The 25,829-nt window shown below is 44.8% G+C and overlaps 6 protein-coding genes and 2 non-coding genes across 10 annotated transcripts in view; 4 read left to right on the forward strand and 4 right to left on the reverse strand.

The window, feature by feature from the left end:
* Positions 1 to 417: 417 nt before the first annotated feature.
* On the reverse strand, positions 418 to 5,939 carry bel (ATP-dependent RNA helicase bel). Of its 2 annotated transcripts, none has more exons than XM_064691036.1 (4): positions 5,103 to 5,939; positions 3,335 to 3,692; positions 1,247 to 3,172; positions 418 to 1,173 (listed from the first exon to the last, which is right to left on the reverse strand). In XM_064691036.1, the coding sequence occupies exons 1-4, from the start codon at positions 5,145 to 5,147 to the stop codon at positions 1,040 to 1,042; spliced, it is 2,463 nt and encodes an 820-aa protein (XP_064547106.1). In that variant the 5' UTR covers positions 5,148 to 5,939; the 3' UTR covers positions 418 to 1,039. The 2 variants fall into 2 exon arrangements, with proteins under 2 accessions (XP_064547106.1, XP_064547112.1); XM_064691042.1 differs by having other exon boundaries at positions 1,256 to 3,172; positions 5,103 to 5,938.
* On the reverse strand, positions 5,261 to 9,448 carry pink (WD40 repeat domain-containing protein pink). Its single transcript, XM_064691024.1, has 3 exons — positions 9,219 to 9,448; positions 8,651 to 9,157; positions 5,261 to 8,450 (listed from the first exon to the last, which is right to left on the reverse strand). Exons 1-3 carry the CDS (start codon positions 9,300 to 9,302, stop codon positions 6,501 to 6,503), a joined length of 2,541 nt encoding a protein of 846 aa, XP_064547094.1. The 5' UTR covers positions 9,303 to 9,448; the 3' UTR covers positions 5,261 to 6,500.
* Positions 9,449 to 9,679: 231 nt separating this feature from the next.
* Positions 9,680 to 13,669, forward strand: LOC135434480 (spermine oxidase). The gene is made up of 5 exons (XM_064691083.1): positions 9,680 to 10,223; positions 11,219 to 11,624; positions 11,693 to 12,476; positions 12,532 to 12,652; positions 12,719 to 13,669. Exons 1-5 carry the CDS (start codon positions 9,906 to 9,908, stop codon positions 12,899 to 12,901), a joined length of 1,812 nt encoding a protein of 603 aa, XP_064547153.1. The 5' UTR covers positions 9,680 to 9,905; the 3' UTR covers positions 12,902 to 13,669.
* A 170-nt stretch (positions 13,670 to 13,839) lies between these two features.
* Positions 13,840 to 13,933, forward strand: TRNAY-GUA (transfer RNA tyrosine (anticodon GUA)). Its single transcript has 2 exons — positions 13,840 to 13,876; positions 13,898 to 13,933. It is a non-coding gene; the product is annotated as a tRNA-Tyr (tRNA).
* Positions 13,934 to 14,073: 140 nt separating this feature from the next.
* LOC135434453 (transketolase-like protein 2) lies at positions 14,074 to 18,278 on the forward strand. 2 transcript variants are annotated; one of them, XM_064691061.1, is made up of 4 exons: positions 14,074 to 14,185; positions 14,509 to 14,932; positions 16,310 to 17,908; positions 17,987 to 18,278. In XM_064691061.1, exons 2-4 carry the CDS (start codon positions 14,829 to 14,831, stop codon positions 18,162 to 18,164), a joined length of 1,881 nt encoding a protein of 626 aa, XP_064547131.1. In that variant the 5' UTR covers positions 14,074 to 14,185; positions 14,509 to 14,828; the 3' UTR covers positions 18,165 to 18,278. The 2 variants fall into 2 exon arrangements, with proteins under 2 accessions (XP_064547131.1, XP_064547123.1); XM_064691053.1 differs by having other exon boundaries at positions 14,080 to 14,185; positions 14,506 to 14,932.
* On the reverse strand, positions 14,221 to 14,314 carry TRNAY-GUA (transfer RNA tyrosine (anticodon GUA)). Its single transcript has 2 exons — positions 14,278 to 14,314; positions 14,221 to 14,256 (listed from the first exon to the last, which is right to left on the reverse strand). It is a non-coding gene; the product is annotated as a tRNA-Tyr (tRNA).
* A 341-nt stretch (positions 18,279 to 18,619) lies between the features above and the next one.
* On the forward strand, positions 18,620 to 22,947 carry lds (lodestar). The gene is made up of 5 exons (XM_064691012.1): positions 18,620 to 18,866; positions 18,937 to 20,141; positions 20,386 to 20,707; positions 20,844 to 21,700; positions 21,769 to 22,947. Exons 1-5 carry the CDS (start codon positions 18,800 to 18,802, stop codon positions 22,513 to 22,515), a joined length of 3,198 nt encoding a protein of 1,065 aa, XP_064547082.1. The 5' UTR covers positions 18,620 to 18,799; the 3' UTR covers positions 22,516 to 22,947.
* The window catches only part of dsx (doublesex), a 43,107-nt gene continuing 39,570 nt past the window's right edge, over positions 22,293 to 25,829 (reverse strand). The window contains exon 4 of the mRNA XM_064691115.1: positions 22,293 to 24,049. The gene's annotated coding sequence lies outside the window, so the exon portion shown is untranslated. The remainder of the gene's footprint in view (positions 24,050 to 25,829) is intronic.

A 25,829-nucleotide genomic window follows, 5' to 3' on the forward strand; every position in this document is an offset into this window, starting at 1 on the left:
TTCCGACAACTCTGAGATGTTTATCTTAGTAAAGATGAGTAGATTCTTGTTTATGGTGTGGAACCTTTAAATAAAACACTGCTGTTTTCCATTTGCTAAATTATTCAGTTTATTTTTAGCAAACTTGTTTTTTTTTTTTGGTTTTAAATGATTTTCTTGTATTTCGTGTTTGTGTGTGTGGTTTATATTTATATATATATGTATATATAACTTTACCAGTTATACTTTTTCTTTAAAATCATCAATTGAAGTTCAAGTTTTATCAATTGTTAATCGCTTATCGCTTAGTTTTGTTTCGTTTTCCTTTTATATATAAAGATATATATATATATGTATATCGATTTCAATATTTGAAAGAGAAAATATGCGAGAGGAAGGGCGGGTGCGTAAAAGTTCACTTTTACTGGACAAATATAATTCAGATTGCCCTTTTGTTTAAATTAAATCCTTATATTTCTGGCTCGCGCTTTGCTCTAGCATAACTATATATTTTTTTTTGTTTATTATAATTATTAATATTATTTGTTTATGAGCCTATTTTTACGCGCGTGCATTTGTTTTGTCAACTACAATTCATAGTTTGTTGTAATTTTGTTGTTTTCAGCCATATATGCAAATGTATGTATATATGTTGAATATTTAATTTTAAACAGTTTTTTTTTATTTTATTTGTAATGCGTTCTATTGTAAATGTGTTGTGGGTGTGTGTGTGTGTGCGTGTGTGTTAATGCGTGAGTGTGAGTGTTGCGCTGCGCACAGACAGTTTCTCTTTCACATTTGCTGCCCCTATATATATATATATATATATAGATATATATATACATATATGTATATATATAGACGATACATATAATATGCAAATATATAATTAAGTTGTTGTCGATCGGTTCATCAAATGTTGCTCTGCTTTGCTCCTGCTCCTTACTGTTTTTTTTTTCAGATATTATTATTGCTGTTGTTGTTGTTGTTATTGACGCTAGTCGGGATTATGTGGACGCTGTGGATGCTGCTGCCGGCCCCTCTGGGTGACAGGCCTTGCTCATTGACCCCACCAATCGGGCCCGTTGTTTGAGTGCGAGGCACCACCACCGCCGCCGCCGCCGTAGGAGCCACCATATGAACCGCCGCCGCCACCGCCGCCGCCATAGGCGCCACCGCCAGAGCTGCCGCCACCTGCCACAACACGGAATATATTATTATAATATAGGCAACAGGAATTTGGGATTTGTGCGTAGAGTTCACTCACCAAACTTACCATACGAGTTGCCATTGCTGCGATAATTGCCACCACCAGCGCCGGCGCCACCGCCGGAACCAGTGCTGCGACCGCCGCCGCCGCCGCCGCCAATACCGCCGCCGCTGCGTCCACCGCCACCACCGCCGCCAGAGGATGTACGATAATCGCGTGAGCCAAAGCCGCCGCCGTAACGTGCACCGGCACCGCCGCCGCGTCGCTTTGCGCCACCATGGCCGCGATCCGAGCTGAGCATCTCCTCGAGAAAGCCGGGTATCTCCTGCTTCGTTTCGATCAGCAGCTCCAGCAGATCAGAGCAAATGTTGCGGTTTTTGTCATTGAAAAAGGATGTGGCAACGCCCAAATTGCCCATACGTCCGGTACGACCAATGCGATGCACATACTCCTCCACATCGGTGGGCAGATCAAAGTTAATGACATGTGTCACATGCGGAATGTCCAGACCACGTGCCGCCACAGCGGTGGCCACCAAAATGGGGCAATCACCAGAACGGAAACAGCGCAACGCCTCTTCGCGCTCCTTTTGAGTACGATCGCCATGTATACTGGTCACCGGATGATTGCACTGATAAAGGAACTCTTCCAGAGAATCGGCACCCTTCTTTGTCTCCACAAAAATGAGCGTCAGATTGTCCTTGGAGTATTCCGGTCCATCCCGTATCGATGATAGCAGATCTAACAAATAGGAGCGTTTATCCTGATCGTATACCCACAATATGGTCTGGGTTATGTTCTCCGATGTGGAGCCAACACGTCCCACGGCCAAGAATATATAATTGCTGAGAAAATCGCTGGCCAACTCCTGGATCTGTTTGGGGAATGTGGCCGAGAACATCAACGTCTGGCGCTGTCCCGTCGGCGGCATATTCAACTGTTCGACAATGCGACGAATCTGTGGCTCAAAGCCCATGTCCAACATGCGATCGGCCTCATCCAAGACCAGAAAACGTATATTCTCCAATCCCACCTTGCCGCGCGTTATCATATCCTCCAGTCGTCCGGGTGTTGCTACAATCAAATGACATCCCCGATCCAGTTCGCGCATCTGTTCGCTAGTATTGTTGCCTCCATAGAGCACAGCGGGACGCATGCGCGAGCGATAGGCGAACTTCTTGGCCTCCTCAAAGATTTGGGTGGCTAGCTCACGGGTCGGCGCCAGCACCAGGCCCAACGGGAATTGCTTGCGTCGGCTATATTGCCGATTGCTTTGCGGCGGAGCCGACAAACCATGCTCGTACATCTGATTCAGGATGGGCACAAGAAATGCGGCCGTTTTGCCAGAGCCTGTCTGGGCACAGGCCATCAAATCCCGTCCGCTGATTATAATTGGTATTGCGTATTTTTGCACCGGCGTCGGTTTATCATAACGCGCCAGACCCACATTGTTCCGTATGATCTCCGTCAGCTGCACATCATCGAACGATGTGATGTGCGGCGGAACGTTCTGGCCCGTCGCCTCCACGGGTATATCCTCGTATTTGTCAAAATTGATGCCTGTGTTGCCCACACCGAAAAGCTCCGTCTCCAAGCGCTCGTCGCGTGCACCCAGTTTTGTGTAATCGGTGTTTCCGCCGCCGCCGCCACCGCCACCGCCCTCCTTCCAGCGATTGTTGTAGGCACCGCCACCGCTTCCCCCGCGATTGCCGAAGCCTCTGTTGCCACCGCTCCCACCACCACCGGGTGCGCCACCTTCAGCGGCATCGCCTTCGTAGCCAATCGGGCGCTCCGGCTCCTGCCAACGATCATTACGTGGCTGCTGTGCCTCCTCCGATTGTTCGTTGAGGCCGTTGCCTCCGGCACCACCGCCGGCGCCGCTACCGCCACCAGCGCCCCCGCGAAACGACGGTCCGCGTCGATCCCCAAAGCTGCGTCCACCTCCGCGATTCCAGTCGCCGCCTCGGCGCGAGTCAAATTCACCTGCGAAAGGGGGAAGAAAAAATGTTAGCCCAAGTTTCTCAGTCCCAATCTTTGAACTTATTTTATCGACTAGTCTGTTCCCCATTCAGATATTTTATAGCCAAATTTTTAAAACTATTTGACAAAACTGTCGTTAGGTTGTCCCATCAAAAGGTCGCTTACCGTTATAGTTTTCCTCGTAGCGGTTGCTGCCACCACGTCTGCCGCCGCCACCGCCGCTGCCTCCGCTTCCAAAACTTCCGTAGTCGCCGCTCTGGCGATTGTAGCCGCGATTACCTCCGCGCTCGCTTCGGCGAAATTCACCGCCGCGCTGTTGCTGCTGGTCCCTGTTCTCGAGACGCGGTGCGGCACCTGAATCAAAGCCCTGGCCCTGATTATCTAAGTCCGCGTTGTTGTTGCCACCTCCACCTCGAAGATGCGGGGGCACATAAACGCCACCAGTGACCGAATTAGTGGAAGTCTTGCTTGTTATGGGGCCGCTATAGTTAGCCGAGCCGCCATTCAAGTCCAGACCAGCAACCTGAAAGGGCACGAAAAAGATTTAAAAAAAAACCAAAGACAAATGTAAATGTAACGAACGACGGACTGATAGATACACTGCAACACACATTCATAATTGACCTACACATATTCTTTCATTTCTTAATCACAAGTAGCAGGAACTCTGCTCATTGCCGATTCGTGCTGAATAAGCATTAACCTATTATAAACAGTCAGCAACTTTTTTTTTAAATACAGTTGGCAACACTACAGAGATGTGGAAGATTTCAGACGCTGACTGTTCAAACCCGTAATACGTCATATTTTTTCAATCATATTTTAATGATAACAAAATAAACAAATCGACACGTCTTTTGCTTGAGTTTCGTGTCACGCTAGAATCGGACAAACATATGTACATAACTAAGCGATCAAGTTCAACGAATTCTAAGCCGTTGCCGAAGAGAACTTTGTAATAACAAGTTTTTCAGTAGAACATACATATACTCATACAATCGCAATCTTCTCACAATACCATCGCCACTCCCGGTTAGCAACATGTTTTTTATTTGAAGCGCGTCGTGAATATGTCACACTCACACACAACAAGCGCAACTAGTTTGAGAGGCTTTGAAAGGCAGGAGCTTAGCAACAACAAAAACAATAGGATGCCACCCACACACGCGCAAAACTCATGCTTAGTGCAAAGTTTTCGTGGAAAGAGTCGAGATGGAAGCTATACAATGTGGAACTTGTTTTCACCACACAATCATTTACAGGGTGTTATCGCATTGTGGATGTGGCTCACAACGCACAGATTACATGCACGTCTGGCAACCCTGTTTACAATTGTACTCAGCTTCCACATGCGTGCGTGAGCGAGAGCATGGCAAAAGAGCACGCCGCAACTGGCACGCTCACACACACTTGCATTCACTGGTTTAGAATTGCGGCTACACAGGCACGCATACAAAAGCAAAATCACTCTGACACGCATAAACGTACATTTGCACAGCAATGAACATGCCAAATTGGAGGCAAGCTAAAATTTATACAAAAGAAATTACACAAATAAAATAGCAGACCAACACAAACACACAAACAGATACGGCTTACACGTACACGAGTCACCGTTCGTCGCAAAATGTAAAAGCGCAACGCGTTCCACGGTCAGACGTTTTATATGTTATGAAATCAATAAAAAAAAATTTTTTTTGTAGAGCCCTGACTGAACACTGCAATAATCGTGTGCGGACCGCATGAGCATCGTCGACTCTTTCACACATGGACACTCACACACAGAAACACTTTTAGCTGACACAGCTAACACACATATGCACAAATGTACCATTACGTTTTTTTTTCTTCCATTATGTACCCTCTTTTGCACCGCACCACATTTTACATTCACACACACACACACACACACACATTCAAGTACCATACTTACTTGCTGCTCTAGACCTGTGCCATTTTGGTTAATAGCATTACTCATATTATCCTCCAATCACTTGCTTGTTTTTTCTTTCTTTCCGTTTAGGAAAATTTTGCAATTGTTCTTGATTTTGCGCACACTTGCAATTTCCGAAAAAAATAATTGTATGTAAATTGTTTTTCTTTCTTTTTTGTGTGTTAGTGTTGCACTTCGTGTCTATACGTTTTTCTTTTAGTTTTTTTTTCCGACAACTTCTTACGTTCCACAAGCTACTACGTTCTTATGTGGTGAGAGCGAGGTTGTACTTTTCACAATCAGTTTCTTCGATCAATGAGACTTATATATTGTTCATATGTTTTGCTAGGCCTACTTGTGCCTAACGAAAATCACAAGCCTGTTATTATGCTTGTGCTTAAAATGTATGGTTTTTATACGCTTTCGCGTTTTTTATGCTTTCAGACGCGTGTCTTATCCACACCAACGGCGAAAACGAGCCACACGGGAAAAATGGTGGAGAGCTGGTGATGGGAGCGCGTGAGTCAGCGCCGTTGCTTATCGTTATCGCAGTGAACAGGGTTGATTTGACAGAGCTGCTTTGCTTAATGCGTTACCAGACTGTTGAGGTAAACGCTTACCTACACAAGTTGTAAGTCGATAGTCTTATCGAGTCCTGGCAGCCGTTAGAGCTGCCCGGTTTTTCTTTTTTAAATCTTCGCAATCTCTTATACAACAACTCTTTTTTAAGAGAACCTTGAACAACTTTGAACACTTAGATGGATCACTTCGCTATGTTGGGGCTAACGTTGTTTGTTTCGAGAAATGCTTGCTTTGCAGTTGAAATTTTGTATGATTTATGCCAAAACTTGTTGTGTTATGTGCATGTGTTGACTATTTAATTTTTAGGCTTCAAAGATTTGAAGCAAAATTCAAGGAAGTATACAATGTTGTTGTTGTATTTATTATTAACGCACAAGCACATACATCTGGTAGACATACATACATGTAAATATATATGGTTTTAATATATGTTTATATAGAATAAATGCTTTTGGTATTTTGGCTGCAGCTTTAGCTAAAGTTTATAATAAGGAGCATGTACTGGGAATGTTGCAAGTTGCCTGCTGGTAAATTTCCAACAATCAATATCTTTATATACCTTTAAATATATATATATGTGTGTATATATAACATAAATAATGTTGCCAGCTGCAGTTTCAATGAAGTAGCCGAGTTAATGTGAGAAATAGCCAACAAAAAAAAAAAGAATTCGTTTTCTAAACTCAAATTGGCAATTAACAGGGTTGCCAGATGCGAAAAAGCTTAACTAGTTGACATTTTTCAACGTTTTATGGCTAACGAACTCGTAAATAGCTACATTTAGCTAGAAGATAGCTGAATTGGCAACACTGAAATTCAGCCCTTGAGCAGGCAGCGTTTATAGAATTCCCGATCGATCGCATCGCTGGGTATATACGAGCTCCATTTAAAGATCAGAGCCAGTGTCTCGCTGGCCGATAGATGATCCAGCGCAATGTTGAGAAAACAGTTCCATGTGTAGAAATAGTGTCGTGATAGCTGCTCCAGCTCCACATTGCTGACGCACTCACAGTTGACGCACACCAAACGGCCGCGTTGGAGCTCCACAAACTGCTCAAAGCATCGCGCCCAGGCAACGCCATTGAGCTGCCTACCCACATCCTGCAGCAATTCCACGGCGCCATAGTTGAAGACAATGGGCAGCACTTTGTCCAGATTGTGCTCGGCCAAATAGAATTTGGCCAGCACATCGAGCAGCGCCGGCACCGATTGCAGCACATCGAAGCACTTGAGCTGCTCGTGCCGGGACCAAAAGTAACGCAACAAAACCGCGCCCAGCTCGTGGTACTGGCATGCATTTTGGAAACGCAGCGGAAAATTGCAGTGGCTGCAGCGGACAATTTCCACGCCGGAATTGAGCAGCGCCAATCCGCTGGCTATATAATCGCGTGTGGCATCATCCATTTCCCAGATTAGCTCCGGATTCAGATAGTTGAAATACATCTCATAGCAGTTGCGCTGCGCCTGCTCCGGGCTGTCGCCATGCTCCAGCATAACCTGCCCAAGCTTGGCAAGCAGCTGCATCAGCTCGCTGGCCGCATACTGATCGAAAACAGCACGATAGCGCTCTACGCAGTGGGTGCGACTGAACTTGGCGCCCTTGTGTATCAAGTAGAGATTGTAGATGGTCTTCTCCTCTGGACTGATGTGCGGCGTGGGGGTCATGGCGAGCGTGGTACGCTTCCGGCTGCGGCAGACAATTTCCTCATCCTCGTCCGGCGTCTCGTAGCGGGCTTTGATATCCTTAAAGGGCTGGGAACGCTCACTAGCGGGTATTAGCTCGCGCACCAGCTGCTGCTGCTGTTCCTCGGCGAATATGTTAAACTTGTACTTGATGATGTTTTTGCCAAATTTGCCGGTGACTGTGAGTAATGCATCCTTGAAATGGCCCGACTTGGGCGGCTGCTTCAGATTATCGCAAAAGGCATTCTCCAGCACATATACGCCTTTGGTTGGAGCCGTGCTGGCGACGCCAACTCCTCCACCGCCGCCTCCTCCCACCGTACTCAAGCTGGCGCTGCGCTCTGTTGTCGCCGAGCTGCCGCCGGAGCTTTGTGTGTCTAGTGCGCTGCCCGTGCACTGGGCAATGGCATCAAAGATCACGGATATATCGTTAAGAAGCTCGTACTGCTGCCGTTCAATCAACAGCTGCTTTAGCTGGTTGAGCTGCTTCAGCTCCTCGTGCTCGCGCGCCTTGTCAGCAAAGTATTTGACGTGCTGGCGCAACAGCCTGGCGCATTGCGGCAGCTTGAACTGCTGCATCAGCGAGATGGCGTGCGCCTGCAGCGTCTGCAGCTGTACGCTGTACAGAGAGCCCGTTTGTGTGAAGACAAAGATGTCGGCGCCGGCTACGCGGCAGTCCACAATGCGCTCGAACTGATTGCACCAGAGCACCACCGTTGAGTGGCGCACATCGAAGATGTACAGGCCCAGTTCGGTGTAGGCCAGCAGAAAGTTCTGGCCCAGGCGTTGTAGTTTGGCGAATTGCAGCTGCTGCGGCTGATAGTTCAGCAGCTCATCGTTGGCCTCCAGTGCATCCGCATCTTCCTCATCAAATGCATCGCTCTCGCTGGGCTTGAGTATCTTGGCAGGTGCGGTGGCCAGTGCGCTCTTAAACTGATGTGTTTGCACCACCTCGCCCTCGAAATCAACCTCCCAGATCCGTGTACCCGGACGGGCACAGTAAATGCGCGACGGCTGCAGCGATTCGTGGGGCGATATAAAGAAGCAGGCGCCAAATGCGCCATCACGTGGACGGTTACCGATCTGCCAGCAAAAACAATAAATTAATTACAAGTGACTGACAAGCGGTCAGTTCTTACGACCCCCAAATGTCCAAAATGCAGGGTATATATCGATTTTTATCGATTTCTGAGCAATAGCGGGAGTTGTCGATCATTTGTGTGATTGGGTTCTGGGTATTGGGTATGAAGAGAGCTAAGCTTGGTGTATTTGTGCTGATTTACCTGCTTGTATTCCTCGTACTCGGTGTTGCATAGAATACACTTGGTGCTGTTGGACACCAGGAGCAGGGATTCAAAGTCATCGATTTGCACGACAGGCGCATCCAAATACAAAAGCGGATGCACGGTCATGTTGAACAGCAGGCTGTGCCCTATAAAGGACGAGAGCAGCACCAGGTTTACCTGGCCACGCGTATCGCCATAGTAGAATTGCTTCTCATCCGGCGTCCAGTGGATGCAGCTCACCTGCACCGACTGATCGGTGCTCAGATGCGTAACAATCACCTGGGGTGCGGCCTGAGCAGAGAGATTCACCGCATACACACAGATAAGCGAGCGTTGGGTGGCAAAGGCCACATACTTGTTGTTGGCCGAGATGCTCAGGTGTGTGACGGGGCCATGTTTGTTTGGGATCAGGTGCATAAACTTGCCGCCACGATTGAAAAAGTACAGCGAGCCCGAGGTGGCACCAAAGATAATGTAGTTGTCTGAGATATCAAAGCACGTATACTAAGAAATAGAGAAGCAAATACCAGTTACCATTTTGTATTAAATTACAACAATTTGTTACCTTGATCCGATTGCTGTGCCTCAGCGGCTGTGACAAATGCTGTGAAAAATCAATAAAATTGGAAAGACAGTAGGCGTCGGTCATTTTGCTGCTTGTTGTTACTGGTTGACACGAGTGTATTTACATTGTTCGCACTCTTAACTGGCGAAACTTTTCGGTTTATTTGTTATTATTCGCTTATTATTTATGCATTTTAACAGTTAGCAGAAAAAACAACAAAAACAAGAATGCAACTCTTACAGATGTTAGTTTAGTGCTGCCACCACGTTGCTGATGCAGGGTCTGGCAGCACCAGCAACTTATTTACATTCAATGAACGACTGGCTGGCATCTTGGCCACGCACAGCTGTTATATTTGTTTTCTTTCAAAAAGCTTAAATAAATTAAAATCAATATTGTTAATGCAATTATAAATTATTTGTTTATATTTATGTATATTAACATTGCTGCTTAACAACATGCCGGCGCATTATGGCTGCTCCAAACAGCTGCGCAACCTCGCCGCCCCCTCACCTAACATAACCATGCTCACAGTTGCTGTCAGCTAAACGTCAAAACAGTTCGTGGCCGTCGCGTTACAAAAAAAAAGTTCAACCGAAACGCTATGAGGAATAAAAATACAAACGCAAAACACTAAAAGTGATTAATAAGAAGCAAAATTTTTTTGCATATGTGAAACAAAGCAACATGGCTGATAATGAGCCAAAAACGCCTGCACCATCACCCACAGAAGAGGGTCTCGCCGATATGGCCGCAACGGCTGCAGCAGCTGCGACTGCGGCTGCTGGCCGCGTCGCCGACGATGGCACCGCTGCATCCAGCGGCACAAGCAGCACACAGAGCGGCAGCACAAATGTGAAGGTTTTGATAATTGGCGCTGGAATGGCTGGTCTATCCGCTGCCAATCATCTGTTGCAAAACGGTTGCGATGATTTTCTCATTGTGGAAGCGCGCGGTCGGGTGGGTGGGCGTATTGTGTCCATACCGCTCGGCAATAATCAAAAGGTAGTGCAGCGCATTATGTAAGCAATATGTTTGTCGGCAACCGCGAAGGGTAGCAGGGCTAAAGGTAGGAGGGTATGGGCAGAGTGTGTTGGTATTTTTGTCAATTTGCTGCTTTTGAGCAACGGGTTTTTTTTGGCTCGGGCAAAAATATAAAATTATAGATTTTTCAACGCGCTCGGACAACCAGCCGCATATTTATATATTAGTTAATAAAAAATACAGAACTATAGATATTCTTTTTGAAGTTAAAACTTTTAATACATTTAAAAAAAAAAATTTTTTTTATTTTTATTTTCATGGCCTCACATTTTTATAACCTTTTGCGTGTCCTTGTCCTTGCCACCTTGCGCATTTTATTTTGTTTTTTTGTGCATATTTTTTTTAGCCGGAAGTGGCAACTACCAAGCCACCCAGCTCTGTTCGGGCACGAGAATTTCTCTTCCCCGATTGTTATACAATTGACTAATTTCTAGATAAGATTGGCTATACCAATTATGACGTAAAGGGGGCGTTGCATTCAGCGACGGGTTAACAATCACGTAGACAGTTGACAAATGGTATTATTCAAATAAAATAAGCTAAAATTGGGAAATAAATATGTACATCATATTTGCTTAACGAGCTAGTCGTCACTCTCAAGAATTATCTTATACCAACTATCTTATATATATCATATAGGTCAGTTCTTATCAGGCTAAATGGAAAGTGAAATATATTTTATCTATTAATTTGTTAATACACAGGCATTCTCATATATTTAGCAGCTAGCAGAAGTAGGAGGAGTAACATTATGTTAGGGGTATTAAGTATACTTATAGAGCTCTATATTAATCGGTCAAAATCAAATGTTGAAATATATATTTAAAATCAGCAATTATTTGAAATTAATCAAATAAGAATAGAAAAACTTTCGTGGTGAATACCCCTTTTGTGGGTTTTTCTCTGACCATATTTTGCCCTATTTGAAGTTATTTTTTTTTCATATATCTCCGCAGGTGGAACTGGGCGCCAATTGGATACACGGCGTGCTGGGCAATCCGATATTTGAGATAGCCGTGCAGCATGGTCTAGTCAGCGTTGTGAACGTACCAAAGCCGCACAAAGTGGTGGCCACCACCGAGGATGGTCATCAAGTTCCTTTCAGCATACTGCAGGAGATCTACGAGGCGTACGTCTGTTTTCTACGCCGCTGTGATGAGTATTTCCTGTGTCAGTACAGCCCACCGCCGGACATTAACAGCGTGGGGGAGCACATCAACTATGAGATTCAGATCTATCTGAGCTCTGTGCAGGATCCCAAGGAGAAGCGCCTGAAGCAATTGATATTCAATTGCCTGCTCAAGCGCGAGACCTGCATCACGGGCTGCCACAACATGAACGAGGTGGACTTGCTGGAACTGGGTGAGCAGCTAATTCTGTGGTTGGAGCGGTTTGAAGTATATTAAAAATATGCCGGCTTTTGCTTGCAGGCAGCTACACGGAACTGCAAGGCGGCAATATTGTGCTGCCCGCTGGCTACAGTTCCATACTGCGTCCGCTGAGCGCTCAGATTGCCAGGGAGTCCATCATGACCAAGTGCCCGGTAAAGAAGATACACTGGAAACGAAAGAAGACATTCACTGGGCTGGAAACCGTTGATGAAAACTCGGAGAATGAAGATTCCGATGATTCGGAGAAGACCGTCACGGAAGTACCCACAGCGACTAGTGCCGCTTTGCGTGGCGCCTCCGTGGAGTCCAATGCCAGCAGCAATTGTGATTATGCGCCCGAGGGCTCCGTTCGCGTCGACTGCGAGAACGGACGTGTGTTCCATGCGGCGCATGTGATATGCACCATACCGCTGGGCGTGTTGAAGCATACGCATCGAACGCTCTTCGATCCGGAGCTGCCTCAGTATAAACAGGAATCTATTGAGAATCTCATGTTCGGCACTGTGGACAAAATCTTTCTGGTCTACGAGCGACCATTTCTCAGTGCGGCCATATCAGAGGTGATGCTGCTCTGGGATGATGAGAAGCAGGACGCTGTCAGCGAGGAGGATCGCGCTACAGAGGCTTATCTTAGCAAGAACTGGTTTAAGAAGATCTACTCATTTGCTAAGATTACGGACACACTACTGCTGGGCTGGGTATCTGGTCGTGAGGCGGAGTATATGGAATCGTTGCCAAACGAGGCAGTCGCTGAAAAATGCACAGAAATTCTGCGCAATTTTCTGCAGGATCCCTACGTGCCCAAGCCCAAGATGTGTGTGTGGTAAGTTGAAATGACCCTGTGTAATTCCTATTCGTCTAACTGGTTCTGTATTTAGCACCAGCTGGAAAACACAAACCTATACGGGCGGCGCATACACCTCAATACCCGTGGGTGCCACGCAGGAGGACATCGAGAACCTGGCCCAGCCGCTGTATGCGACGCCGCAGGCCACGAAGGTGAGTCCAAAGCGTTGTAGCCTTGAACTTCTCTAATTTCTTACTCAATGTCCTGCCCCTTAACAGCCTGCCATTGTGTTTGCCGGCGAGCACACACATTCCAGCTTTTACTCCACCGTACATGGCGCCTACTTAAGCGGACGGACAGCGGCACAGTACTTGCTGGCGAATGACGAACCCGACGAGATTATCATGGAATCCGATGGCAGCGATTTGAGCGCCTGGATGCAGGGCATTGCACTGGACTGAGCCGAGCAACGATAACAATTACGTTTTTGTATTATAATTTATGTACGTTACGTTTCTTATTAGCGCTTTTATTTATCGCTTCTTTGCGTAGAAGCCACTTTTTAGCTAGTGATATCACGTCTTGTGTATTTTTCCTTTGTTTTTAAGTTCCATTGTGCATTTGTTTAATTATACAAGATTTTTGTTATTGCTTTTTCTTATCAAATATCAAATTCCACACAGCATTCATTTATTTATTTTGTGAACAGCTTCTAGAAAATCCGCTTGTAAAATATCAAGAAAATAAAACTTTATACATAAATATATGATGTTAACAGATCGTATCATATTTGAATACAAATTAAATTAATTAAAAAAAAAAACATTCTCTGTGCACGCTAAGCAGCTTTCATTGTAATGTTGTTAATCGTGAGTAAAAATTGAATGTGCACAAAATAAAATCGTAACGAGAATTGTTTAGACCGTAAAACATATGCATATTTTTATAAATTCATATTTAATATAGTCGAAATTTGTGTTAAGTTACGAAAACAATTCGAATCAAGTTTTTCGAACAAAGAGCTGCTGCAAGTCTTTAATGAAATTTATACCAAAAGACAAATCAAATTAAAACAAAGTGTAAATTTTAATGTAACTATGTATTGTTAATGTTAACTATTTTGCTAACTATATTATGCATTAGTTAAATCTATACTAAGACAACTAAAACAAACAAAAATGATATTACAAAATTTTATGTATATCCAAAATAGATAACATATATATTTATTTGTATTTATTTATAATTATTTCAACTTATGCGCATCCGAGAATAAATCAACACGCTAAATTGCCAGAATGCGTTTTTTTCCATTCGTTGATACTAACTGCACCGCCCACATCTGTCCACCTCATCAGTGCCCCAATCAATTAGCGTTTTAGCGTCGTCCGGCCATGTGCCTTCGATAGCTCAGTTGGTAGAGCGGTGGACTGTAGTACGGAATTTGCAATATAGACATCCATAGGTCGCTGGTTCAAATCCGGCTCGAAGGATTAATCTTTTTTGTTGCTTTTTATTTATTCATTTACTTTTGTTGCTTTTTTATTTATTTATTTATTTTTGTTGTATCCATCAAGTTGGCATTTTTATTTAGTTCGACTTCCAAACTTATATTTTGCTTAAAATCAGTTTCTTAGATTACGCCTGCAGCAAATCATCTGTTTTAATATTTTTTTATTTTAAACTAAAGTCGATCATCATTAATCAAAATTTTAGTATATTCGTATATTCAACACTGTAAAAAGGTACTTTTATAATAAAAAGCCAGTAAAAAATTAAATCCTTCGAGCCGGATTTGAACCAGCGACCTATGGATGTCTCTATTATAAATGCCATACTACAGTCCACCGCTCTACCAACTGAGCTATCGAAGGCGCATAAGTCGAGCGACCAATGTCTTATTTTAAGGCGAACTGTAAAAGCGCTTAAAATTGAGGCATATATTTTGTTTTAAAATAGCTTGCGCATGCGAATCGAATAAAGTACCTCGTTGCTCGCGTTGTAGAGTGAGATGTGGGCTTAAAAGCACGTCAAACTCAATGTTCCTATTCTTATCTCTTTCTAGCAGCAAGCAAACCAAGCCGTTTCATCGCACTCTTCAACTTTAAAGCTTTTATTTGGTGTGCCAACGACTGCGACGTCAGCGTCGCCACAGACAGACAGAATTGCGCCCATACAAAGCAAAATTGACAGCGGTGGCAGTTTAGTTCCAATCGCCGGCTGCAGGAGTTCATTGTTGTTGACAGCTTTTGTGCCAAAGAAACTTAAACTACCAATACGGCATTATTTTGGTACGCCGTTTGCAAAAATAGAAGCGCCCCCCTTTGGTTAACAGGCGACATCTTAAGTTCACCACCTAAGCCAACATCCACGCGTATCGTTCTCAGAATGGCGTATCACAAGCCGGAAGCCAAGACTGTTCAGGATTTGAAAGATATTGCGCACAAGTTGCGTATTGATTCCATCAACTCGACCCAGGCCTCCAAATCTGGGTAAGCATACAATCACCTGAGGAAAAGTTGTGCACCTTGCACGCTCGAACGACTCTTAGGCCGGCAAAGGTGACCCCCGGCTTAAGGCTGCCAGGCCACGTGTTTTTCTCAATGCAACGCCGTTCTAAAAAAGCACATTTATTTTTTGCATTGCATACACGCACACATGCACATTAAGTGTGTCTGCGCGTACAAGTGTGTATGCGTTTGCATGGGATTTCAAATTCTTGTAGAAAAACTGCGATTAATGATTTGGTTGTGAATTTGCAAAATTGTTAATTAACCTTCACCGACCTTGACAAATGTAGCTTATTCAGTAAATTCAGCGTATCCAGTTTTAGGCACACACATTCACTTACGTGCGTGAGGCGTCGCAGCGGCGCTTCGTAGCTCAGTGTTCAAAAGCTCTTTGAATTTTGCGGCCAGTTGGCAACGCATTATAGCAATAACGGCAACAACAGAAAACAACACAAACATAATTTTTAATGGCCGCAAATCGCTACCACGCTCTGACGTTTTTATGACCTTTATGAGGGGTAACTAATTAAACTAAATGCACGATAAGCTAAGCAGTTAAAGTACGAGTTTATCATCAACTATTTCAATGCATTTTAGCGCAATGGGACTATTTGTTATCGCATCTTACTTTTCCACTTTACTGATAAGCCGCACTCAACATGCACAAGCGTCTGTATGTGTGTGGGAGTGACCTCTCTGTTACCCCCCGGGGTAAGCAGATAACCTACAGTTGCTTGGTTTGTCAGAGCTACAGCTAAAGATATGACCGATTACATATACATAGAGGTGACCGGCATTTCCATTCAACATAACCTTCAATAGTTCTTTATTGAGCAAAGGGCATCGCCAAGGGCCCCTACAAATCCATGCGAAATGCTTGTGTGCCCAGATCTATTTCTGCAGAACGTGCATATTTGAGACTAAAAACGGCAAACCGGTTTCTATGTCGAAATGTATACAAAACGTGTCGGCGATAAGGCCTTTTTATACATATAGATATATATATGTATGTGTACATATGTATGTGTGTAATGTATACAAATGTGGTCTGTAAGACGAGCCTCCACTTTGGATGCAGAATTTTCACAGCATATCGCGTTTATTTACATATATGATCAATTTTAGGGCTACGCACATGATCGTATGATTTTCAGATCGAACAAAAATAATAAATACTGAACTGTACATACATACATACATATGTATATATTCTATTCCGGTTGCTATATATGTACATATATACATTTATATATATATCCTATTTATATTTGTATATCCTATTTCCATATATCGTATTACGCACTTCTGTTGAATCCTTAAGTTAATCTTGTCTCTATTCCCTGTGCGCTACCCTTGCAGTCACCCAACATCATGCAGTTCCCTTGCCGAGATCATGTCCGTGCTGTTCTTCCAGCAGATGCGTTTGAACATGAAGCATCCCCGTGATCCCTCCAGCGATCGTCTGATCCTGTCAAAGGGTCATGCGGCCCCCATTTTGTATGCTGCCTGGGCAGAGGCTGGCTTGTTTCCCGTGGATGAGCTGAAGAACTTGCGCAAGATCGACAGCGATCTGGAGGGTCATCCGACGCCGCGTCTGAATTTCATAGATGTCGGCACTGGATCTCTAGGCCAGGGCGTCGCCGTGGGCGCTGGCATGGCGTATGTGGGCAAAAATTTCGATAAGGCCGACTATCGCACCTATGTGATTGTGGGCGATGGCGAATCCGCCGAGGGCTCCGTCTGGGAGTCGCTGCACTTTGCCGCCCACTATGGCCTGGACAATCTGTGCGTGATCTTCGATGTGAACAGGCTGGGCCAGTCGGAGCCCACCTCGCTGCAGCACAAAATGGATGTCTATCGGGATCGTTTGGAGGCGTTCGGCTTCAATGCGCTCGTCGTGGATGGCCACGATATCGAGGAGCTGTGCAAGGCGCTGCACTGTGCGGCCAGCACGAAGAGCAAGCCCACGGCCATCATTGCCAAGACGTTCAAGGGCAAGGACTTTCCGGAGATTGAGGATCTGGACAACTGGCATGGCAAGCCTTTGGGCGACAAGGCGCCCGGCGTCATCAATCATCTACAGAGCCTGATTGTCAATCAGAACGTCAAGCTGACGCCCAAGAAGATGTGCAAATCGGGCATGGCGCCTGAGGTGGACATCAATAATATTAAGCTGTGCGCACCGCCCAACTACAAGCTGGGCGATTCGGTGGCCACACGCCTGGCCTACGGCACAGCGCTGGCCAAGATTGGCGCCGACAACGATCGTGTGATTGCCCTCGATGGCGATACCAAGAACTCTACGTTCTCAGATAAGCTGCGCAATGCCTATCCGGAGCGTTATATTGAATGCTTCATTGCTGAACAGAATCTGGTGGGTGTGGCCATTGGTGCTGCCTGCCGTCGCCGCACCGTGGCCTTTGCCTCAACGTTTGCCACGTTCTTTACGCGCGCCTTCGATCAGATTCGCATGGGCGCCATCTCGCAGACGAACGTGAACTTTGTGGGTTCCCACTGTGGCTGCAGCATTGGCGAGGACGGTCCCTCACAGATGGGTCTGGAGGATATTGCATTGTTCCGCACTATTCCCGGCAGCACCGTCTTCTATCCCTCGGATGCGGTGAGCACCGAGCGTGCCGTCGAGCTGGCCGCCAATACAAAGGGCGTGTGCTTCATACGCACCTCGCGTCCCAATACGTGCGTCATCTACAACAACGATGAGAACTTTACCGTTGGACGCGGAAAGGTGGTGCGCCAAAAGCCCTCCGATGAGGTACTGCTCATTGGCGCCGGCATCACACTGTACGAGTGCCTGAGCGCCGCCGAGCAGCTGGAGAAGGAGTGCATCACGGCGCGTGTCATCGATCCCTTCACGGTGAAGCCACTCGACGTGGATCTGATTTTGGATCATGGCAAGCAGTGCGGCGGCCGTGTGGTTGTTGTAGAAGATCATTACCAGTAAGTCCCACAATCCCCCAGATTAGATTGGCTTCCTGTCAGGCTAAATTGCTTTCTCTTTTGTTTAATCCTATGTAGGCAAGGCGGTCTGGGCGAGGCTGTGCTCAGCGCTCTCGCCGAGCATCGCAATTTCGTGGTAAAGCATCTGTTTGTGCCCACGGTGCCACGCTCTGGACCACCGGCCGTTCTGATCGACATGTTTGGCATCTCTGCTCGGAATATTGTATGTGCCGTCAATAACATCATCAAGAAGTGAGCAATAGGACCTTCAATCCGGCAGCTCTATATATGCACACTAATTTCCATTTTCCACTATGTTAAAATACGAATTTTTTATTAAATTTACAATAAATTCTATTCGGTACAAGTAGTTATTGCATTTAAATAAACATGCATTTAAGCTAAAACCAAACCAAATCTGATGAAACGGTTACAACAGCATCGTTGTAACAGGCTGTTCGCTTGCCAGAGTATGTAAAACCAATACCCTGTCGTTTTTCGTTGTGTAGTCGTATTATACAGCAATACAGTACCGCGTGACTGTATGCCTATTCTATTCGCAAACAAATTATTGCATTTAAATATAACTGTAGCCTAAGGGCTTATCAAGCTGAAACCAAACTTATCGAACTATCGCTTTTTGTCACGTGGCAACTCTGTCAAAAAGTAGGCTGTTTATTTTAAAGACTATGTTATTTTTATCGTTTATTGTTTTCTGGCAGCACTGTTACAACAACAGTACAGTACGGATTGGTTGCATGCCTGCTGTGTGACCAGATCGCTTAAACGCAAAGAGCGGCAACATTTACAGCTACATTGTTGAAATTAACTGGCGCCCAAATTGTTGTGTGCAGCTTGAAATTTGTTGAAAGAGCAAAGAAAATTGCATAAATGTCGAGTGAAAGTGAGGAGTTCTACAGCGACGAAGAGACGGAAGTCGTCAGCAATACAACATCGGGTGAGTAAACTAAAAAATACTTGTAATTGTAAACAAAATCAACATTGAAATAAATTGTACGATTCACAAGGACGCTCCTCCAGTCGTAGCAGCGTCAGCGCTGGCCGTGCCTCTGGCGCCAGCCGTCGCAGCGTCGTCAGCAATCTGACTGTCGAGGAGTCGACTACGGATTCCGATGGTTCAAGCGTGCGTCAACCAGCAAAAAATGGCCAGCGAGCCGCCGGCCGCCGCCAAGCAGTGATTTATTCAGACAGCGATGAGGAGGACGAGCTGGATCAGCGAGCCCTGTCGCCGCGCACGCGCATGAGCATCACGGGTGTGCGGCCGGACGATATGAGCGATGGCTCCAGTGAGATTGACTACAGCGACGAAGAGGAGCGGCAGCCGCAGCAGCATCAGCAGTCTCGGCAGGAGCAGTCAAGCCTCAGCAACAGCGATCAAGCGGATGAGACCTACGACGAGGATGTGGAGCGCGAGCAGGCTGCCGCGGAGCGTTATCGCCGAGCCACCATCGATGGCCTGCACTCGCCACGTTACAGCACGCAATTCGCGACCAGTATAGAGGACACCTTGCACTCGACCCTCTTTCCCAACGAACAGCAACAGCTGCAGCTGGCGAAGTCGCCGAAAAACGATTCCTCTGGCAGCGATGTGCTTATCTTGAGCAACAAGGAGACGCCCATCGAGATCAGCAGCAGCACCGATAACGATGACAGTTACAATAAAGAAAATGCTTCGGGCTCATCGGCGTATGACCGAAAATCACGCGGCTACTCGCCACGCAGCAGCTCCGAGGCACCCAGGGTCCGATCCGGCAACAAATTAATACAGCCCACCATTAAGGCGGCCATTAAGAAGCAATCGCCACGGCGCGCCAGCGTCAAGGGCCAGCAGGTGTCGCCTGAATTCTACGAGAAGGAGTCGCGCAAAGTAACCGAAATGCACGTCCAGTTAAACGAGGCTGAGAAGCTGTACGAGAAGGTGGCCCACAAGCTGCCCGATAAGGGCATACAGATCAAGAAGCGCATCGATGCACTGCGTCAGGACATAGAAATTAAGCAAAAATATCTGTCCAGTCTCATTGTGCAGCAGGAGAAGCCACAAATCAAGGTCACCAAGCCGCGCGCCTCAAACTCACGTAAATCCCCAAATCCCGAGGCGCCCGACTGGGACCAGCTGTCCGCAGCGGTCAATCAAATACAGCCCACACACACGGGCGCCAAAGGCTTGGCGGCGTTCAACGCCATGAAGGCGCTCACAATTGATTCCCTCAAGGTGCGTACCGACTGCTTTATTCTGCAGCTAAGCCTTGCAAACAGTTTGCATGATGAGTTCTTCTAGAATGGATATCTGAGTTGCGTGCTGCCTCTGTTAGCGCCCAGGCACGAGTTACTGTGCGGGCGTCTTTCACGAGCACGCGCTGATTAAAAACCACACACACATCTCTGAACCAGCGTTCCCCTGGCCCTGGTCGATTGCCTGCTCGCATGAGACTCTAATATGCTCTTGTACTTTGTAGGATTTGCATGGCTCGTTAAAGGGCTGCCCGGCGGAGAATGTGATGGCAGATGAACCCAAAGGGTTGAAGGTGCAGCTGATGGACCATCAGCGGCATGCGCTGGCCTGGATGTCCTGGCGCGAAAAGCAGCGTCCACGCGGTGGCATCTTGGCCGATGACATGGGCCTGGGCAAAACGCTGACTATGATTGCCCTGGTGCTGGCATGTAAAAATGGGCTGGAGAGCGGCGCAGGCGCCGAATCTGCAAGCAGCGACGATGAAGACGATCCGGGCAAGAAGCGCAAAAGCGTGGGCGGTTGGACTTCCAAGGGACGCAAGGATAGTAAGTATCCCATTCGAATCCACTTAGTATAATCTTGATCCAACGCCATGTCGATATGTCTGCAATGGTATTTAATCTTCGGCAAGCTGAATAGCACTTTTGTCTCTTGGTTTTCAACTGATTTTGTGTTCTGCAGCTTACAAAGGTGGCACCCTGGTGGTTTGCCCCGCCAGTTTGCTGCGCCAATGGGAGGGTGAAGTCGCCTCCAAGCTGTCACGCCATCGTCTGACGGTCTGCGTACATCACGGCATACAACGCGAGACTAAGGGCAAGAATCTACGTACCTATGACATGGTGGTGACCACCTACAACATTGTCTCTAGGGAGCACAAGATGAATGGAGCATTGCATGGCGTAAAGTGGCGCCGAATCATATTGGATGAGGCGCATGTGGTGCGCAACTACAAGGCGCAATCATCGATGGCTGTTAGCGAGCTGCGCGGCACATATCGCTGGGCCCTAACGGGCACTCCAATTCAGAATAAGGAGCTGGACGTTTATGCGCTGCTCAAGTTTCTGCGCTGCTCGCCCTTTGATGATCTGGCCACGTGGAAGAAGTGGATCGATAACAAGAGTGCCGGTGGACAGGATCGCCTTAATTTGCTAATGAAGTCCCTAATGCTGCGACGCACCAAGGCCCAGCTGCAGCTTGATGGCAAGCTGAACAGTTTGCCCAAAAAGGAGATACGCTTGATTGAAATGAATCTCGATACGGACGAAATGAATGTGTACCAGAAGGTGATGGCTTTCTCGCAAACCCTGTTCGCACAGTTTCTGTTCCAGCGCGCCGAAAAGGATTCGGATGCCAATTTCATCAGCGATGCTCGCAAGCCCTCCTATAATCAGATCAAAGATTCCAATGGTGCTTACTATAAAATGCACGAGAAATTCTCGCGCATGGCCGGGCACAGCAAGGAGGTGAAATCCCATGAGATCCTGGTGCTGCTGCTGCGTCTCCGACAAATTTGCTGTCATCCCGGACTTATAGATTCGGTATACATTACAGATATACATATATACGCCTCTTTGAAACAATTTAATTCCTTCATTATTTTTTGTAGATGTTGGAAGAGGAGGGCGCTGGCAATTTGGGACACGATGACACCGATAGCTATTCACCCGAAATCGATTTGCTGGCTCAGCTGAATAAGATGACTATTAATGATAGCTCCAGTTCCAGCAGCTCGCGACGTTCCAGCAACGGCAGACACAGCGGCGATGAGGTGCGTCTGGCCAAGGCCTCCCAGAATGTGCTCAAGCGTAGCAATCCGGTGTTTAATCTCAAGCGTCCGTCCAGCAAAATGCTAAAAGTGCTAGAGATACTAAAGACCAACGTGCTGAAGTCCAAGGATAAGGCTATCATAGTATCCCAGTGGACATCGGTGCTGGATATTTTGCGTGATCTCTTGGAGAAGGAGAGGCTGCAGACCCTGTCGCTAAACGGCGCCATACCTGTAAAGAATCGTCAGGACATTGTTAATGAGTTCAACGATGAACGCAATCCCAAGCGCATTCTGTTGCTCTCCTTAACAGCTGGCGGTGTTGGCCTTAATCTAATTGGTGCCAATCATTTAATACTACTCGATCTGCACTGGAATCCACAGTTGGAGGCACAGGCGCAGGATCGCATATATCGTGTGGGCCAAAAAAAGGATGTCATCATATATAAGATTGTATGCCTGGACACCGTGGAGCAGCGCATCAAGGCGCTGCAGGATCGCAAACTGGAGCTGGCCGACGGTGTGCTGACCGGCAAGGTCAGCACCAAGCTGTCCATCGACGATCTCAAGGGTCTCTTTGGCATGTAGGCGCTAAATATTTCGAAAATCTCTAGGCTGCAGTGCTGAGCATTGGGCAAACAGAAAGGCCATTTAAGATTTTTATTTACAGCAAAACAAACTTCTTTATTCAATTGAAAACTTTATTTTGAAGCATTTGATTTCTATTTTAGTTTTGCATTTAGGCCTTAGCTACGATCAAATTTGATGTGTTTTAAAATTTTAATGTTTTATGTTTAATGTTTAATTGTTTAATTGATTTACTTGTTAGATGAAAGGAAATTGTTTTATTGTTTAAGCAAATGCAAAAAAAAATAATGGAAATTCAACTACAATTTGAATAGCATAACGTTTTTGGTTCTTGTCAATTCTAAGTAACACACATGCACACACATTTTCTACACACACACACACACACACACATACACACAATAAAGTACATACATGTTTTATAAAAACTTAGCTTAAAACTAGAAATTACTTAAAGTAGAAGCCAGTTTTTCCTACACAACTGCCCAGTCAATTAAAAAAAATAATAATATTAAAAAAAACTGCCTGCTTTCTTTGCACATGACAGCGCACAGCCCAAGGAAATGTAACGTTTTGCAGGGTGGGGGGAAAGAAAAGACATACATAATTTGTTTAATTTAAAATTGGTTTGCTGCAAGCTTTCGTAATCTCAAATATTAAGTATTATACGCATACATATTGTTAAAACAGTTTACTAATTAGCCAAATGCTGTACAGGTTTATCGAATAGGTTTTTCGTTTTCTTTTAAATGGTGCTCTATGCGGTGCCAGCTTAGGACTAGATATCTGTGTGTATTTTCCTGCGCTTCCTTATTAATATTATGAAAAGTATTATGTATGTGTGCATAGTACAGTGAAAGCTCTGCTAACGGACACCTGCCAATATTTATTTACTCTAAAAATTAAATGGCAAAAAAATGAAACTAAAAGTTGAAGGGCTGAGTAAAAACTTGGAAGCATTCGACAAAAATTAATATCTTAAAAAAATGGAAAATTTCCTAAATGTCCATTAAAATTTATTTTTAACATTAAAATATTGAATAATTTAAAAAAAACTTCAGAAATTTGTGTTTGCAATATAATTAAATGATTTTTTAACAGCTGCTTTTCATTATTTATTTTTAAACATTTTCTTAACGTACCTCGGCTGTCCGCTCTAGAGAGTTTTCACTGTATGTATATGTACTATTTGTATACCATACGCTAAGTATATTTCTTGTTATAATTTTATCAGCACAGTTTTTGTCATTGATTACCTTTGCTTTAGACTTAAGTTGAGATCAATTTGAATATTCATTAGGCGCAACACCTGCTTTTCCAGGGTATTACGGACTTCTCTAGTATATGTCTGCATATGTCATAGTTCGAAGAGAAAACAATGTGTGTGTAGGATTAGCATATTATTATTGTTGTTGTTGTTGTTGTTGTTATTATTACTATTATTTATAAACTATGCCACTGGGAAACTGTTGTCGAGCTTGAAGTTTGTAAGTTGTGTGGACCAGCTCCAGGACAGCCAGATTTTTAATTATCGCTAAACGCGCGAGTGGAAGAGAAATATGCGAAAAGTATTAGTTAAATCATAAAAGAAAACGCATTCAATTTGCCCTAAGCTCTGGGGCCAGTTTACCAATTAGCCGAAAATTCAATATCATATTGGTAATCTGGAGACTTGAGCATAAAAACAGTTTTAATGGTAACGACCGCTGGCATATGCAATCCCATAATCCCAGCGTGCCCATATGGGTGCAATGTCTCTGGCCGTAAAAGGCATTAAAATCATTGTAATGCCAGCCAAGGAGGCAGCCGGCGCAATCCTGGGCCTGCAGCCCTACCTGGCCGGGAAGGATGAGCTGCTCACCGGGCGCTCGTAAAACCAAATTTTATAGCAAAGTGCGACGGACGACGAGAACCTTGTCCAGCCAGAAAGTTGACTTGGAATTGGACTTCTGATTCCGGGCGCAGCTGCATTTGTCTCGCTTCTTCTTCTTCTTCTTCTTACATTCTTTATAATGCCAAATGTGATTTTTATGGGGCACTTTAAGATAATGCAGCAGCAACTCTCAACTTTGGCGGATTCTCAATTGTCACAGTCGAACTAATTGCAAACGGGCTGAATGAACATTGAAAAGCACTTTGATATATGTATATTTATCGAATGTATCGAATGCATATACAAAAGGATAAGTACATAAATTGCCAAGTGCTGTCCACAACAATCTGTTGGATATATGTATCCCCCCTCAAAGTAGCTACTTCAATTGATTGTTCATTTCTCGCATTTATGTATACACTTTCTCCTGTGGAGCATGCTCAATTTGTTGGCAAGTGTGATGCAAGGTTTTACAAAAAATGCCGTCTACCTAACCCTAAACTTTTATTATTAAAATCTATGGAGTAATTAGAGCTTGATTGTTCACATTGCATTATATCCTGAATATATACCCTGATCTAACTTGGTAATGCTTCAAGCTTCCTGTACTTATACTATATATGTTTAAGCGGTCGCAAGAAAAGCTTGGCTTAGCTAACGATCTGTTTGTGTATATAGCATATATCTATTTATCTATATGTGAACTCTGTTAGTCCTGAATTTAAAGTCCTATATATTATTTTATAATTGTTTAATCCTTTAACCTAGCATTCTATCTATGACATATTTTGATTTAGCTTTTCATCTTTATCGCTATTAATTTATGTTTTATATCTTTTATAACGATCTTAAGATATGCTTGGCTTAACTATCGATCTGTGTGTGTATATATATATAATCGATCTATTTTTTTTATATATTTTTAACATATATCTATTAGTCTGGAATTTGTAATAAAATTTAGAGATCTTATAATAATAACCTTTGAAAGTCCTTTTGCCCATATATTATAATATATAATTATCTTTTATCTTATATTCTAGCTCTAGTTATAGCTTCCTTGATTTATGTATGTACATATTTCTATTCCATATACATCGATATATCTATCTTTTAAGGATCTGAAGAAAAGCAAACTAAAAATTGATTCAACTATCTATCTGTTTTAATATTGGATTGGATGTGTAGAGTATGCCTGGTTCGTTGTTTAACTATGTATTTTTCTCGATTCTCGTTTTGTTTATTTGCTCGACTCAACTTTTTATGATCGGCCACAAAAATTTCCACTGAAAAATGAGTAGCTGAAGAAGTGCTCAGGGCAGGCGCGCTTTATTCGAGTCGATGCTTTTGGCTCCGGCTCCGGCTGCGGCTGCGGCTGCGGCTGCGGCTCTGGCCCTGCACATCATATACATATTGTTTATTTTTTAATAATGCGTGTCCA

This window comes from Drosophila montana, unplaced genomic scaffold (genome assembly GCF_035044405.1).
Source record: "Drosophila montana isolate Dmon_TW-CO22-7 unplaced genomic scaffold, ASM3504440v1 contig_1505_1, whole genome shotgun sequence".
Classification (NCBI taxonomy): domain Eukaryota; kingdom Metazoa; phylum Arthropoda; class Insecta; order Diptera; family Drosophilidae; genus Drosophila; species Drosophila montana.

Excerpts from the sequence above, each read along its gene's own strand:
- LOC135434453 (XM_064691061.1), top strand. The coding sequence starts at position 14,829 with ATGGCGTATCACAAGCCGGAAGCCAAGACTGTTCAGGATTTGAAAGAT. Across the intron at positions 14,933-16,309 it reads ACCCAGGCCTCCAAATCTGG|TCACCCAACATCATGCAGTT; the intron begins GTAAGCATACAA and ends CTACCCTTGCAG. Across the intron at positions 17,909-17,986 it reads GTTGTAGAAGATCATTACCA|GCAAGGCGGTCTGGGCGAGG; the intron begins GTAAGTCCCACA and ends AATCCTATGTAG.
- LOC135434480 (XM_064691083.1), top strand. The coding sequence starts at position 9,906 with ATGGCTGATAATGAGCCAAAAACGCCTGCACCATCACCCACAGAAGAG. Across the intron at positions 12,477-12,531 it reads AAGCCCAAGATGTGTGTGTG|CACCAGCTGGAAAACACAAA; the intron begins GTAAGTTGAAAT and ends TTCTGTATTTAG. Across the intron at positions 12,653-12,718 it reads CGACGCCGCAGGCCACGAAG|CCTGCCATTGTGTTTGCCGG; the intron begins GTGAGTCCAAAG and ends GCCCCTTAACAG.
- pink (XM_064691024.1), bottom strand. The coding sequence starts at position 9,302 with ATGACCGACGCCTACTGTCTTTCCAATTTTATTGATTTTTCACAGCAT. Across the intron at positions 9,158-9,218 it reads GGCACAGCAATCGGATCAAG|TATACGTGCTTTGATATCTC; the intron begins GTAACAAATTGT and ends TCTATTTCTTAG. Across the intron at positions 8,451-8,650 it reads AGTACGAGGAATACAAGCAG|ATCGGTAACCGTCCACGTGA; the intron begins GTAAATCAGCAC and ends TTTTGCTGGCAG.
- lds (XM_064691012.1), top strand. The coding sequence starts at position 18,800 with ATGTCGAGTGAAAGTGAGGAGTTCTACAGCGACGAAGAGACGGAAGTC. Across the intron at positions 20,142-20,385 it reads TCACAATTGATTCCCTCAAG|GATTTGCATGGCTCGTTAAA; the intron begins GTGCGTACCGAC and ends TGTACTTTGTAG. Across the intron at positions 21,701-21,768 it reads ATCCCGGACTTATAGATTCG|ATGTTGGAAGAGGAGGGCGC; the intron begins GTATACATTACA and ends TATTTTTTGTAG.
- bel (XM_064691036.1), bottom strand. The coding sequence starts at position 5,147 with ATGAGTAATGCTATTAACCAAAATGGCACAGGTCTAGAGCAGCAA. Across the intron at positions 3,693-5,102 it reads GCACAGGTCTAGAGCAGCAA|GTTGCTGGTCTGGACTTGAA; the intron begins GTAAGTATGGTA and ends GTGCCCTTTCAG. Across the intron at positions 3,173-3,334 it reads CTACGAGGAAAACTATAACG|GTGAATTTGACTCGCGCCGA; the intron begins GTAAGCGACCTT and ends CCCCTTTCGCAG.